This window comes from Microcebus murinus, chromosome 7 (assembly GCF_040939455.1).
Source record: "Microcebus murinus isolate Inina chromosome 7, M.murinus_Inina_mat1.0, whole genome shotgun sequence".
Classification (NCBI taxonomy): domain Eukaryota; kingdom Metazoa; phylum Chordata; class Mammalia; order Primates; family Cheirogaleidae; genus Microcebus; species Microcebus murinus.
In genome coordinates this window covers 59,495,248-59,509,748 of record NC_134110.1, presented here as the reverse complement: position 1 = coordinate 59,509,748, position 14,501 = coordinate 59,495,248, and the positions used below count along the sequence as shown (strand labels likewise).

Sequence of the window (14,501 nt, the reverse complement as noted above, 5' to 3'; positions counted from 1 at the left end):
GGGCCTGAGCTCTGGAGCATTTCAATACTTTGAATTGGGAAACGGAAGAGCATCAGAAAAGGAACAGCCAGTGAGCTAGATAAAAATCCAGGAGAATTCATGTCCTAGAAGACAAGTGTAAAAAATACCTAAAGAGGAAGATAGGATTCACTGTGTCAGTGGTTTGTTAAAAGTTAGGTAGAAGGAAGACTTAGAATATACCATCAGATGTGACAGTGTGGAGTTTATTGGTGACTCTGACGAGTTATTTCACTGGAGCGATCCATGGCTTCTGGAAAAATGTATAATTGCATAAAATAATGGTATTTCACTGTGTATGAAGGGTTCATTAGTCTGATAGAGGGAGATTTAAAGATTCTTTTAGAGTATAAAAGCATTAAGTGAACTAATTTTATTCATTTGTTATTAAAATGTTTTCTAACCTTATCTTTCTATTTTTTCTTAATAGCATTTTCTTCCTCTTGCAAATCTGGAATGTTCACCAAATGTTGAAACTTTCCTTTGCAAAGCTTTTGTACCAACCTGCACAGAGCAAATTCATGTGGTTCAACCTTGTCGTAAATTTTGTGAGAAAGTATATTCTGATTGCAAGGAAATAGTTGACACTTTTGGGATCCAATGGCCTGAGGAACTTGAATGTGACAGGTAAATTATGTTTCTCACAGAAAGCTATTCGTGGTATTTTAATATTGGCATTAGCTCTTCAGAATATTAGCAACAGGCTTTCATTATTTAATTCAGTAAATTTTTATTGCATACTTAATTTGTGCCAGGCATTGTGGTGGTAAATTATTGCCGACACAAAGGTGAGCAAAAAAGAGATGTGGTTCTTGCTCTCAGGGAACTTACAGTAAGGTGGGACAGACAGATACTCATCAAATAAATGCAGAATTACCACTGTGGTAGATACAACAAAGGGGAGGTATGGTGCCTTTGACCTAAAGTGGAGGAAAGGGAAGGAAATGGCTATTGAGCTAAAGTGTGAAGGGTAAGACAGAGATAATTAGGCAAGGAGAGGAGGGAAGAGATTTTTGGTAATGGGAATAGCTTATTCGGAGACCATGTGACATGAGGGCAGTTGGCATATTCACAGAATTAAAAAGCCCATGTGGCTGGAGTAATGAGAGTAAGAAAGAATGTGGTGTAAGATAAGGAGAGAGAAGCAGCAGACCATTCAGGGCTCATCTTGCATGTTTTTATGCTAAAAGCAATGAGAAGGTCTTCAGGTATTTAAGATAGGAATGGGTAGCATGATCCTGTCAGCTTCTGTATGGAGCTTGGCACTCACATCTCAGTCTACTGAGGTGGGGCAGTGCTCCTTGGCAGTTCCTTTTAGGAGTCCACGCTGCTTGTGCAACTCTGACAGCTGTGCAGATGGGGGGGAGAGATGGTAGAGAACCCCCCACACCTTTTCTTGACTACCTCAAACTGGAAGTATCATACCTTTTGCATTTTCATTCCCGTTGGCAAGATTGTCAGTTATGTGGTCACAACTGAACTAAGAAAATTGGAAATTTGTGTCCAGAAGAGACGTGTGTCAAGTCAGAGAATGTGTCAGGTGTTGCCAAAGGAGGAGGTTCCCTTGAGCCTAGGAGTTTGAGACCAGCCTGGGCAACATAACAAGACCCTGTCTCTAAAAAAAAGAAATAGGTATGGTGGAGCATGCCAGCTCCTCAGGAGGCAGAGGCACAGGGATCGCTTGAGCTCAGGAGTTCATGATTACAGTGAGCTTTGATCGGGCCACTGCACTCTAGCCTGGTCAATAGAGCAAGACCCTGTCTCTTTAAAAAAAAAAAAAAAAAAAAAAAAAAAGCATACTGAGAATGTTTTAATAAGTGAGCCACAAAGATAGGAGTTAGCAGACCAAGAGCAGAATGCTTGATTTTTTTTTTTTTTTTTTTTTTTTTTTTTTAATGATCAGGCTGGTCTCTAACTACTGGCCTCTCTTCCTACCTCAGCCTCCCAGTGTGCTGGGATTACAGATATGAGCCTCTGCACCTGGCCCTGAGTTATTTTTGTACACTTACAGGTTGTGGCAAGTTGTGGCAGGGTTACAGGTGACCAGAGTTATGTGGGGGATAGTCATTGGAGATGAGGATGTTAAGGAGCTGAGAAGCCAGAGTATCAATGGCTTGTCTTTGGCCAACTCACCAAGGAAGGTGATAGCAAAAACTGGTGACTCATTTAACAAATTTTTATTGCACTCTTACCATGTGCCAGGACTGTTCTAGACACTAGAGCTATAACAGGCAAAAATTCCCGCTGTTGTGGATCTTATAGTGGGAAGAACAAGAAGATGAAATAAATAAGTTATATTTGTATTAGAAGATGGTAAGACCTGTGGAGAAATATGTGCTCCTTCTTATGGAATTGCCTACTCAGTGTCAGAGCAGAGGAGGTTATAACTCAAAAAAATTTACACTAGCAACTATGCAGTAATTCCCAGCTCATTTGGAGTTTGATCTTTGTAGTTTGATTTTTTTTTTTTTTGGTAAAATAATACTTTTTTTTAATAATAAATCACATTTATTTCATGTTTGAGAATGCTCAATACATGGAATTGGGGAGTAGAATCTATTGTTTTAAATTATTTAAACTGCGTATTAAACTGAATCTCACTGATATAAAGCAAATCCATAAACATCCCTTTGTAAAATGTTAATTGATTCAATTGCACATGAGAATAATTCTGGGCCGGGTGTAGTGGTTCACACCTGTAGTTCCAGCTACTCGAGAGGCTGAGGAGGAGGATTGCTTAAGCCCAGATTTTGAGGTCAACGTAGGCAACATAGTGAGACCCCATCTTTAAAAAATAATAATTCTGGTGTGGTTATGGCATACATTAGGGCGGCACTGCCTTTGCTTTGAAAGTAAAGTAAAAAGGTGCATTCATTCTTTGAGGCCTATAGGTTCCTCAGCTTGTCAGAGCACAGGCACACTTTTGTAGGTGAGGAGTTTTGTGGCAAACTGGGCTTTCTCTTCAGCTCTGGCTCCAGCCATCCTCTGGTAGCTTGCCACTAGATTAATCCCTCTTATAATGACCAGTTGCACTTCTTCCCTTTCCTTTTCTTACTCTTTTCCCATGGCAGTACCTATCCACTATGCCACCTGAGCATCTATGGAATCTTATTGTCTTCTGTTATACTGTTTTTCTTTTACTCATTTTCCTGTATTTATTATGATAGTCCAACTTTTTCCCTTCAAAGGTACACCTGCCTTGCTTTCATGAAAGCATACTTTTACTTTTTTAATAATTAAGTCAAATTTATTTCATGTTTAAGAATGCTTGATACATTGAATTGGGAAGTAAAATCTTTTAAAAAATTATTTAAGTCCTGTATTAAACTGTATTCCTATATTAAATTTGTATCCGTGTATAAAACTGATATGATTTATCATCAGGCCTTTCCACACCTCACCCTCTCAACTGTGACAGATTTTTACATTAATAAGTGCAGTTCAAAATAAAAATGATGCAAAAGTGCTTAACAGATGTTTTTATAACATGAAATATTCTGTGGTGAGGCCAAAATGCTAATTATACTTTTTACATATACCTTCAGACCAATGTTAGTGTAATATTTCGGCAAAGTAACTGGTCTTTATTGGATATAAAAATCTCAGGTGTAAGCTAGGTGCAGTGGCACATGTCTGTAGATCCAGCTATTCAGTGGCACATGTCTGTAGATCCAGCTAGATCTCTTAAGCCCAGGAGTTTGATACTAGCCTGAGTAACATAGGGAGACCCCCATCTCCATAGGGGAAAAGATAAGTCTCAGGCATATACTTATTTTCTCTTAAAAGAAATATTTTTTCCATCTGGATCTTTCTGTGATAGCGAATAAACATGGTAAATACTGGTTGGCTAGATCATTTGCAGTTAGAGTATATTTGGAGAAAATAGGATTTTAGGCACAGTTGACTCATGAATGAACATTATCAGTTCACTCACCTTTTGCACATCAGTCTTGATTACTTTCCCCCTCATTCTTTATATTATGGGGGTTTGTAATTTTAAATAGTCTGCTGATACAGTGAGACCTCATATAGTAATGGGGAGAGGAAGCTGGCTAGCTTTTTGATTTTTTTATTTCTAGGCTGGAGAAACTATAGAACCTTTGTGGAATTCACATGCTTCTGGTAGATGCATGATCATTTTTAGGAAGACTTGAGTTATATATAATAAATTGAGTGACATATAATAAAGATATATAATAAATTGAGTGAAATGTAATAAAGATGCAGATGCTAATATGTATATCCTACAATCCTACCCTACGATCCCTTTGTGTAGAAACTTATACAAACAAGGAGTCATGTACAAGAATATTGATTGTAGATTATTTCTAATTTTAAATGGGAAAAAGTCTAAAAGCCCATCATAGAAGAACAATTAATAAATCGTGATATACTTACACTCTGGCATACTACCATACAGTTGATAAAATGAATGCAGTTGACCCACATCTGCCAACATGGATAAATCTAAAAAACATAGTGTTGAGTTAAAAATGGAAGTTACAACATGATATATACAGCATGGTGTCATTTATATAAAGTTCAAAACCTGTGAAACAATGATATGTAAGGTTATGGTTATTAAAAAACGATAGTAAAAATATTTTTTAAATGCTTGAGAATAAAAACTGAATTTATAATAATGAATACTTCTGAGGAGAGGAAAAGGAATAAGACCAGAAAGGGGTTCCACATGTATTTGTAATGTTCTGTTGCTTTACTTTAAAAGATATAAAGCAAAACTGACATAATACTATGTTTTAATAAAGCTGGTAGATACATGATTTTGCATATTTCATTTTATGGACATATATTCTCTGTTGTTATCTAAGGTATATTTAAAATGCTTTCTTAAAAACTTCTACTACTTTATAAACCATGTAGATCCTCCTGGTATATTCTGGTACAATACTGGTATATTCAAACTCAACTGAGTGATAAAGTTCTGCACAAGACAGAAACATACCTGTGTACCACTCAGGTCTATCCATGAACAAGGGAGGCAACCAGCCACACTGAAACACAATGGTGATGTGTGTTCAGCTGATTGTTAGCCCACCTCTTGGGTGGTATTGTTGCCCTTCTTTAAAAACTTGAACTGTACCCTATTAATCAAGAAGGATCTCATTCCACTTGTTGTAACTGCTATCACCTTAGTCATATGTTTTTATTTTTCTTATGGGCATTAGAAAATAAAAATTCTCTAAGACTTATATTTCATGTACTATAAACAGACAAGCCAGCACTTTTTTGTCTGGAGGCTGCCAATTAAGATAAATTCATTCTTAAATATTGAGTCTTAAAAGCAGAAACTATTTTGAAATCATTAATTGATTGTTTTCCAAATAAGTGAATTTTCATGTTTACCTGCCTTGTAATTAATATACATTATTGTGTTAGGGTTCATTAACAGCCACAAGTTTTTAGTCAACTTCAAAAATTTCTACTCATCTCTAACCTGTAATCCATTTAGGTTTGTATGTCTTCCCATCAGGTATGAATGCATAGGGTAATATTTTATAGTTAGAAAGCATAGTATTAAAATAGTGAATCAAAAGTGTTAACTTCATATATTTAATTTTTATAATCTTTACAGATTACAAAACTGTGATGAGACTGTTCCTGTAACTTTTGATCCACACACAGAGTTTCTTGGTCCTCAGAAGAAAACAGAACAAGTCCAAAGAGACATTGGATTTTGGTGTCCAAGGCATCTTAAGACTTCTGGGGGACAAGGCTATAAGTTTCTGGGAATTGATCAATGTGCACCTCCATGCCCCAACATGTATTTTAAAAGTGATGAGCTAGAGTTTGCAAAAAGTTTTATTGGAATAGTTTCAATATTTTGTCTTTGTGCAACTCTTTTCACATTCCTTACTTTTTTAATTGATGTTAAAAGATTCAGATACCCAGAGAGACCCATTATATATTACTCTGTCTGTTACAGCATTGTATCACTTATGTACTTTATTGGATTTTTGCTAGGCAATAGCACAGCCTGCAATAAGGCAGATGATAAGCTAGAACTTGGTGACACAGTTGTTCTAGGTTCTCAAAATAAGGCTTGCACTGTTTTGTTTATGTTTTTGTATTTTTTTACAATGGCTGGCACTGTGTGGTGGGTGATTCTTACCATTACTTGGTTCTTAGCTGCAGGAAGAAAATGGAGTTGTGAAGCCATTGAACAAAAAGCAGTGTGGTTTCATGCTGTGGCATGGGGAATACCAGGCTTTCTGACTGTTATGCTTCTTGCTATGAACAAAGTTGAAGGAGACAACATTAGTGGAGTTTGCTTTGTTGGCCTTTATGACCTAGATGCTTCTCGATACTTTGTACTCTTGCCACTGTGCCTTTGTGTGTTTGTTGGGCTGTCTCTTCTTTTAGCTGGCATTATTTCCTTAAATCACGTTCGACAAGTCATACAACATGATGGCCGGAACCAAGAAAAACTAAAGAAATTTATGATTCGAATTGGAGTCTTCAGTGGCCTGTATCTTGTGCCATTAGTGATACTTCTTGGATGTTACGTCTATGAGCAAGTGAACAGGATTACCTGGGAGATAACGTGGGTCTCTGATCATTGTCGTCAGTACCATATCCCATGTCCTTATCAGGTAAAAGTTATCATTTGGATTATGTCACTACTTTTAACATAGAAAATGTTCCCTAGAAATATACTTGCATTAGTCATAGACATAAAATTAGATTTCAGGTGAGAAAATCCAACAGACATAGGGAATTATTTCCTACACATCAGTTGAAACTGGCATAAATGTCCCAAGAGTTTTTTCCTCAAGCTTTAGCTTCAGTTACAATAGTAAAGTACCTCCTTTATTCTTGTAAAAATTAAATTGAGTTGCAAAAGCAGATTAGTAGTAATGAAAAACAGAGTCAGATGAACAGCCTTCTCATAGGGAGAAAAAGAGAAGTAATTTCTACTGAACTGGTGATTGTTTTTAATTCTTCAGGTAGTAGGAAAAAACCCTTATTTGAGTATATTTAATTTGATCATATAACATTTTGTATAAACTATACTTATAAAAACAGAATTGATTTTTTGCTAACTCATTCTGTAATTTTTTAACTGAAAAAGAGACTATTGAAACAAAATATAGTTTCTTTGTTTCTGATGTTTATGATCAATATAATGGTAAACTTCTGAAAATAAAATTTAAAGCATTTTAGTTGAAGTTTTTTTAATTGGAAATATGTTTTAACTGTATGGAACATGAGTGCTACCATCAGTGTTATCAAATCAAGCAACTGAGGACTCAATTATTTTACATAATTTATATTCTAGAAAGTTACTGCTGTATAACATGGTGGAACCTATTTTTTATACTGATATGTGGGGCAAGTAATAGTTCTACTTGCCTTACACATTGTCCATAGTCTATTATCCATAGTCTTATTTTTACTAACCACTTAATAAAAGAGCTGTGTCTTAACATGATCCTGTTATATTAAATGTCTTCTACAATACTCAGTCTTTTTGGCAAGGGGGCAGGGGACAACTGTTACATACTGCTAAAAAGCTGAAGATCTATGGTTTTTAAAAATTATATTGCATGTAATCATGTAAGAAACTATAAAATATTAGACGATAGAATGAGAAAACTATAATCTTCAAGTAGAGAAGGACTTTATAAGTATGATATAAAATTCAGTAAATATGTAAGAAAATATTTCTAATTTGATTAAAATTTTTTTTCAAGATTCTGCATGGTAAAGCAAAAAAACCCATAATCAAAGTCAAAGACCAACTGGGAACGTTTATTTGCATGTCACATCATAGTTGAAGGGCTAATTTCTTTATAAAGAGTTTCTACAGACCAGTAGGAACAAAACCAAACAATCTGATATAAAAATGAGAAAAGGAAAGAAAGAGGGTTCACAGAAAATAAAAATACTGTTCTTAAATGTGGAAAATGTTACAGTAAGAAAATATAAATTAAAATATTTCTGTTTATGACATGGCAAACATCTAAAGGTTTTATAACCACTGCATTGGTGAAACTGGCAAAATACACATTCTCAGACTTTGCTGTTAAGAGTTTCAACTAGTTCAACCTTCTGTGGAAAGCAATTTGACAATACATATCAAATTTAAAATGCACATACCTATTGATCCTGCCCTTCTGGGAATTTATAGACAGATCTGCTCACAAATGTGAGAAAGATGGTCACTGCAGCATTATTTGCAAATGGCAATACGTTGGAAGTAAATCTATTAATAGGAGTGGTTGAATAAGTTATGGTTCATCCACACAATGGAACAGCCTTTTAAGAATAATGAAGAGCTCTATTTGTATTGATAGAGAATGGTCTCGAAGAAACAGTAAGTGCAAAAAGCAAGATATGCAGAATATATAATATTTTGACACTTGTGCAGCTTTTAAAAATAGTTATTTGAAACTTCATGCTTAAAAGAAAAGTATAATTGAATTTTTATGAAATTTCTACATTTTCACATTTTACTGATATTTATTTTACTCTAACCAGCCAAGTTTTTATAACATATAAACATTAATAGTGCATAAAGACTGTAAAATATGTGTCATTTTTATGAGTTTAAATGTATTTTTGTGGTAGATTATAGGGAAGGAAAATAGGTAAATATTTGGAGGCAAATATTTTATTAATACCAGTTGTTAGAGGCTGCTGTACCTATATGGAAAAAATACCAGGAAATTGTGAAGATTTAGGAGATTGTTTCTAAATATATTTAATAGTTCAGTACTTTTCCCTTTCTAGACATTTTGATATACAGATAAAGTCTCTTTGTTTAGAACTTAGGGGGGAAAAAGTGTTTCACTTAAAGCAATATTCATTTTATTATGATATTTCAAATCTTTTATGATAAAACAGTTGAAGATTTATCATTTTTGCTCAAATTATACATAGGCAATACAGACTTTTCTTTCCATTTAAATGTCTCACTGAAAATTCACTCTTTCTTTGTAGGCAAAAACAGATGCTCGACCAGAATTGGCTTTATTTATGATAAAATACCTTATGACTTTAATTGTTGGTATCTCTGCTGTCTTCTGGGTTGGAAGCAAAAAGACATGTACAGAATGGGCTGGATTTTTTAAACGAAATCGCAAGAGAGAGTAAGAACCTATTGAATTATCTGACATTGTTTTAAAATAAATAGATCAAAATACCAAGCACCTATTCAAGTCATCACTGTATTGGAGTTTCATTATATCAACTATTATTTCAATTTGATGAGCCAAGTGAAGTTTGGAAATCTTTTTATGAAGAAACTTGCTTTATTTTGGCATTTGCTGTAATAGTCTTTGACATATACTATTCTATTTGAAATAAGAATGAAAGATTTGTGAAATGTACATTTTATTTCCATGATTTATTATATATCCAATATTATTACTGCTACCATTGGGTTCATTATTTTGGGTGCAAAATTTTAAATAATTTTATCCTTTTTTTAAAAAATTTTATCCTTTTTATCAATGATAAAAGATGAAATGAGATCAAATATATGTAAGGAAATCTAAAAGTGTGATTCAAATGTAAGTGATGTGTTGTTATTTTCTATGTTTAAATTTTATTACATACAGTCTGACCTAAAATTTCACTTATTTGCCTTGCCTGAGATGGTAAAAATTCAAACTTATGGAGTATTCTATAACAATAAAGATTTATATTTATGAATGAATAGTTCATTTTAGTTATATATATTGGATACAATGTACTATAGAGTTTTTAAAAATTGTTTCCCATTGATTTGATTAGTGAACTCTTTGTGGTACAAATTTCAGAACTGTAGACCTTTTCACAAATAAGTTTTTGAAGTCTGAAGAATTGCATTTAACAGGACTTTATTTTGTACTATTATTGTGTGTCTATCCTATATTTATATACTCATGCTAACATCAATGTAACTGCTAACTTTAATGTTAGAAAACAATTATTAATACATTTAAACAAAAATAATTATATTCTATATTTTTCTTCTGGTTTACTTTTCTATTTGACATATTTACATATGATACAAATACACCTAGTCCCTTACTCTAAGCTGATTTGACTTTCCTTGTCCTTATCCTTTGATTTTTGCCTATTTATTACCAGTTTACTATTTATGCTGACAAAAGCAACTAAGAGTGTATATGTATAAAAGATTTTACTTTATGGATATCTACTTGTATCATGGTATTTATAATCCCAGATTTTATAAATAATATAAGTCATAGAATTTTTAACTTTAATGAATGAGGATTTTTGGCAAAAGATATGTGATTTTGTTATGGTTTCTGCTACAACACTTAAAATGTATTGATCAAATCCTCTCTTGGATTTTTGTTACAGTCCAATCAGTGAAAGTCGAAGAGTGCTACAGGAGTCATGTGAGTTTTTCTTAAAGCACAATTCTAAAGTTAAGCACAAAAAGAAGCACTACAAACCAAGTTCACACAAGCTGAAGGTCATTTCCAAATCCATGGGGACCAGCACCGGAGCTACCACAAATCACGGCACTTCTGCAGTAGCAATCACTAACCATGATTACTTAGGACAAGAAACTATGACAGAAATCCAAACCTCTCCAGAAACGTCAGTGAGAGAGGTGAGAGCAGACAGAGCCAGCACGCCCAAGTTAAGAGAACAGGACTGTGGTGAACCTGCCTTCCCAGCAGCATCCAGCTCCAAACTCTCTGGGGAACAGGCCGACAGGAAAGGCCAGGCAGGCAGTGTGAACGACAGGAACAGCATGTCTGAAAGTGCTCAGAGCGAAGGAAGGTAAGATTTAACTTTGTCATCTAAAAATCACTATTTTAAATACTGCATTATGCATTTCTTATTAAAGCATAACATCTGGAAAGAGAGCATTTTATGATATATCTATACGTTTAACCCAAGGGAGTTTGGGTTCATCCTATAAATGTGCTATTTAATAGTTTCATTCTTAGCTTTGAAACGAGCCTTAATATACATTGTTCAAGTACGAAAGTAATGTTCATGTCTATGGTAATTGTAAAGAGTTGCTTGTACATTTAGGTAAATGTTTGCGATTCATCTGAAATATGGGCTAAGTTTTAATTAATACTAAATTATGATACTGTCTAAAAAGTGTCATTTTAAACAAATAAGTATAAAATTCTTTTCTTTTTTTTATTTTTTGGAGACAAGAGTCTCACTCTGTTGCCCAGACTAGGGTGTTGTGGCATCAGCCTAGCTCACAGCAACCTCAAACTCCTGGGCTCAAGCAATCACCCTGCCTCAGCCTCCCAAGTAGCTGGGACTACAGGCATGTGCCACCATGCCCGGCTAATTTTTTTTATATATATATTGTTAGTCGTCCAGCCAATTTCTTCCTATTTTTAGTAGAGAAAGGTCTTGCTCTTGCTCAGGCTTGTCTCGAACTCCCTAGCTCAAACGATCCACCTGCCTTGGCCTCCCAGAGTGCTAGGATTATAGGCGTGAGCCACTGTGCCCGGCCTAAAATTATTCTATTTTCTGAACATGAAAGGATATTGACATTATCTTTAATGAATTTTCCCAAGTGCTCATAGGTAACCAAAATACATGTAAACATCAAATTAACCAGAATGCTGTGAAATGATTAAGGTCCAAAGGCTATCTTACCTAGCCCTCTCAAATTAGGCTAAGTGTACCCTCTATGTGTGTTCCTTTGTCAGCTTTCATATATCTGGATTTTAATTAGATACATGCTTTTATCCTCCACTACATTTGTGTTCCCAACCTCTTATACACCATGGTGGAAAATCAATAAAATATTTGCTAAACTGAGGGCAGAAATCCTGCCTTATTAATTGTATTCCTCACAAGATACCATGCTTACTTAGCCCAACAATGGGTAGTGCTTGATGAATTTTCTGAAGTCAGCAAAAATTGTGTTTAAAAAAATTGTCTTTGAAGTGTTAAGTATACCAAAAGAGTTTTGCTTAATTATCCTCTGATAAAGGTGGACACTGGTTGGGGGTAAAACTCATGAAAAATGGGTAGTAATTCTAAGGACAACTGGTATATTTGTGCTTGTGGATGTATGTATGTCAACTTTTTTTCTTTTGCCTAGGGTAAGTCCGAAGAGTAACATTGCTGAAACTGGTCTGGTGCAGAACAACAATTTGCAGGTTCCCAGTTCTTCAGAGCCAAGCAGCCTCAAAGGTTCCACATCTCTGCTTGTCCACTCAGTTTCAGGAGTGAGAAAAGAACAGGGAGGTGGTAGTCATTCAGATACTTGAAAAACATTTTATCCTGTTGCTTAGAATCAAATTTGCGTTACACTGGAGATGACCAATGCACTGTGTTGTAAGAATCACTGTTACCTTCTTTTGCACTTAAAGCTGCATGGCCTACTATTATACTGGAAAAATAGATTTCATGAATAATACCATTGATTTCACACAAAGGTTAATGACAGCAGCATACCTGAAAACAGAAATGTGTAGGTTAATAATATTTTTTAAATTGTGTGGGATGAGACACTTAGAGGAATTTTTTCTATTTATGAAAATTCTGCTCTTGTTAAAAGTATTTTAAGATATACTATACTATTTTACTTTTTTGATATAAAATCAAGATTTTTCTTTGCTGAAGTATTTAAAACTTATCATTATATCTTTTTTTATATATTTGAAAATAAGCTTATATGTATTTGAACTTTTTGGGGAAATCCTGGAAAATCTCAAATATTTTTATTATGTTACTCTGATATTTTACCCTGCTTTGTTGGCTTTTACACTGAATTTCTAAGAAAATTGGAAAATAGTATTCTTTGATAAGTATAAAAAATATTTGACACACCAAAAGATTGTATAATAGGAATTCAATTTTAAAATCCTTTTTACTCCTACCTTACCATCCAACATGTGTGAATTTTATAAAGTCTTAATGTTTTAGGAATTTCACAGATTATGCAGCTGAAAAAAGGTGCTTACTGGAAGTGTCCAATGTCGAATGTTATTGTGCTGCTCACTGATTCTTCTGCATTTTAAAAATAAAATGTCCTGAAGGATTAGTAGATGAAATGTTAGTCTTTTGTAAATTAAGCCAAGTGCAATTGATTTCCTTTTTTTAATGTTTCATAACCACCCAAGATTGTATTATAACCACTTACAGTTTATTATACTTTTCCTTTGTTTTGACTTTTTTTTTTTAGAATAATACTACAACACTTTGTATTATACAATATCTTTCTCAAACATTATGTAGAATTTATTTCTGCAGCTCAATAGGATTTTGCTGAACATTCAAAAGTGTGATACCAATATTAGTGCCAATGAAATAGAAAAAAAAATGTAGTCCTGATAAACAAAACAGTATGTATTTTGTACAGCATACTTTTAAATATTAATGAATTTTCTTAATTTTGTTTCCCATTAAGTATTATTCCTTGAACAAGGTCTTTTGACACTTTGGGCTTTTTCTCTATCTAGTATCTTGCTTTTTGTTTTTGTTTTTTTTTTCTACTTTCTGTTACAGCGTAAAAAGAAAATTATCATGTACTGTATGGAAAATGTTGTAAATATTAACTTTTCCACATTTTTAAGCAGATAACTTTATATATAAAAACTGTTTTGTGTTATGTTTTCATTAATAAAATTTTCTTTGTATAAAAGATTTTGGAGTATTATGTGGTTAGTTATAGTAGTCTTGGCCCAAGTAGTAGTATAATTTTTCAGATAAGTAATTTCATGACTAAAAAGTAAGGAGCTTCTCTTTAACTAGGGAAGGAGAAGATAGGACTTTGTGTTGTTTTTTTTTTTTTGAGACAGAGTCTCACTTTCTTGCCTAGGCTAGAGTGAGTGCCGTGGCGTCAGCCTAGCTCACAGCAACCTCAAACTCCTGGGCTCTAGCGATCCTCCTGCCTCAGCCTCCCAAGTAGCTGGGACTACAGGCACGAGCCACCATGCCCGGCTGATTTATATTAGTTGGCCAATTAATTTCTTTCTATTTTTATGGTAGAGACGGGGTCTCGCTCAGGCTGGTTTTGAACTCCTGACCTTGAGCAATCCACCCGCCTCAGCCTCCCAGAGTGCTAGGATTACAGGCGTGAGCCACCGCGCCCGGCTAGGACTTTGTTTTTTGTCACAGTTTCTTAAAAGTATAAATTATACAGCCATATTTACTATACCTTTTTAAAGCCACTGGAAGACCTCGGGTTTGAGGGGTGGACAGTGAAGCAAAGGGAACCCAGGATCCTGCTTTGACTCCTGACAGTGGACTAGGTAATTTAGACAAACCTCCCCCAAAATTAAACTGAAATACATGGATGAAATGAAACAATATCATCTCCTAAACATTTTTTTATAGGGAGGAATTGGCAGGTTGAGATTTGAAAGAAGACAGAAATTCATACTGCTAAGCTCAGCATTTGGAAACTCTTTTGCTCCTGGAGCATTTGATTATTTGGAAAAGGCAGCTGAGAAGTTGACCAGTGCTATTCATAGCCTCAAAGGTCTGGAGGATAAGGGGAGGGAAGTCTGCAACCATCC

At 34.4% G+C, this 14,501-nt stretch overlaps 1 protein-coding gene across 1 annotated transcript in view; it reads left to right on the top strand.

Moving 5' to 3' along the window:
* Positions 1-13,689, top strand: part of FZD6 (frizzled class receptor 6) — a 36,635-nt gene extending 22,946 nt beyond the window's left edge. The window contains exons 3-7 of the mRNA XM_012784309.2: positions 449-645; positions 5,615-6,632; positions 8,983-9,131; positions 10,354-10,782; positions 12,080-13,689. Of these exons, the coding sequence (XP_012639763.2) occupies positions 449-645; positions 5,615-6,632; positions 8,983-9,131; positions 10,354-10,782; positions 12,080-12,248 (1,962 nt within the window). The 3' untranslated portion in view covers positions 12,249-13,689. The remainder of the gene's footprint in view (positions 1-448; positions 646-5,614; positions 6,633-8,982; positions 9,132-10,353; positions 10,783-12,079) is intronic.
* The last annotated feature ends 812 nt before the right edge of the window (positions 13,690-14,501 follow it).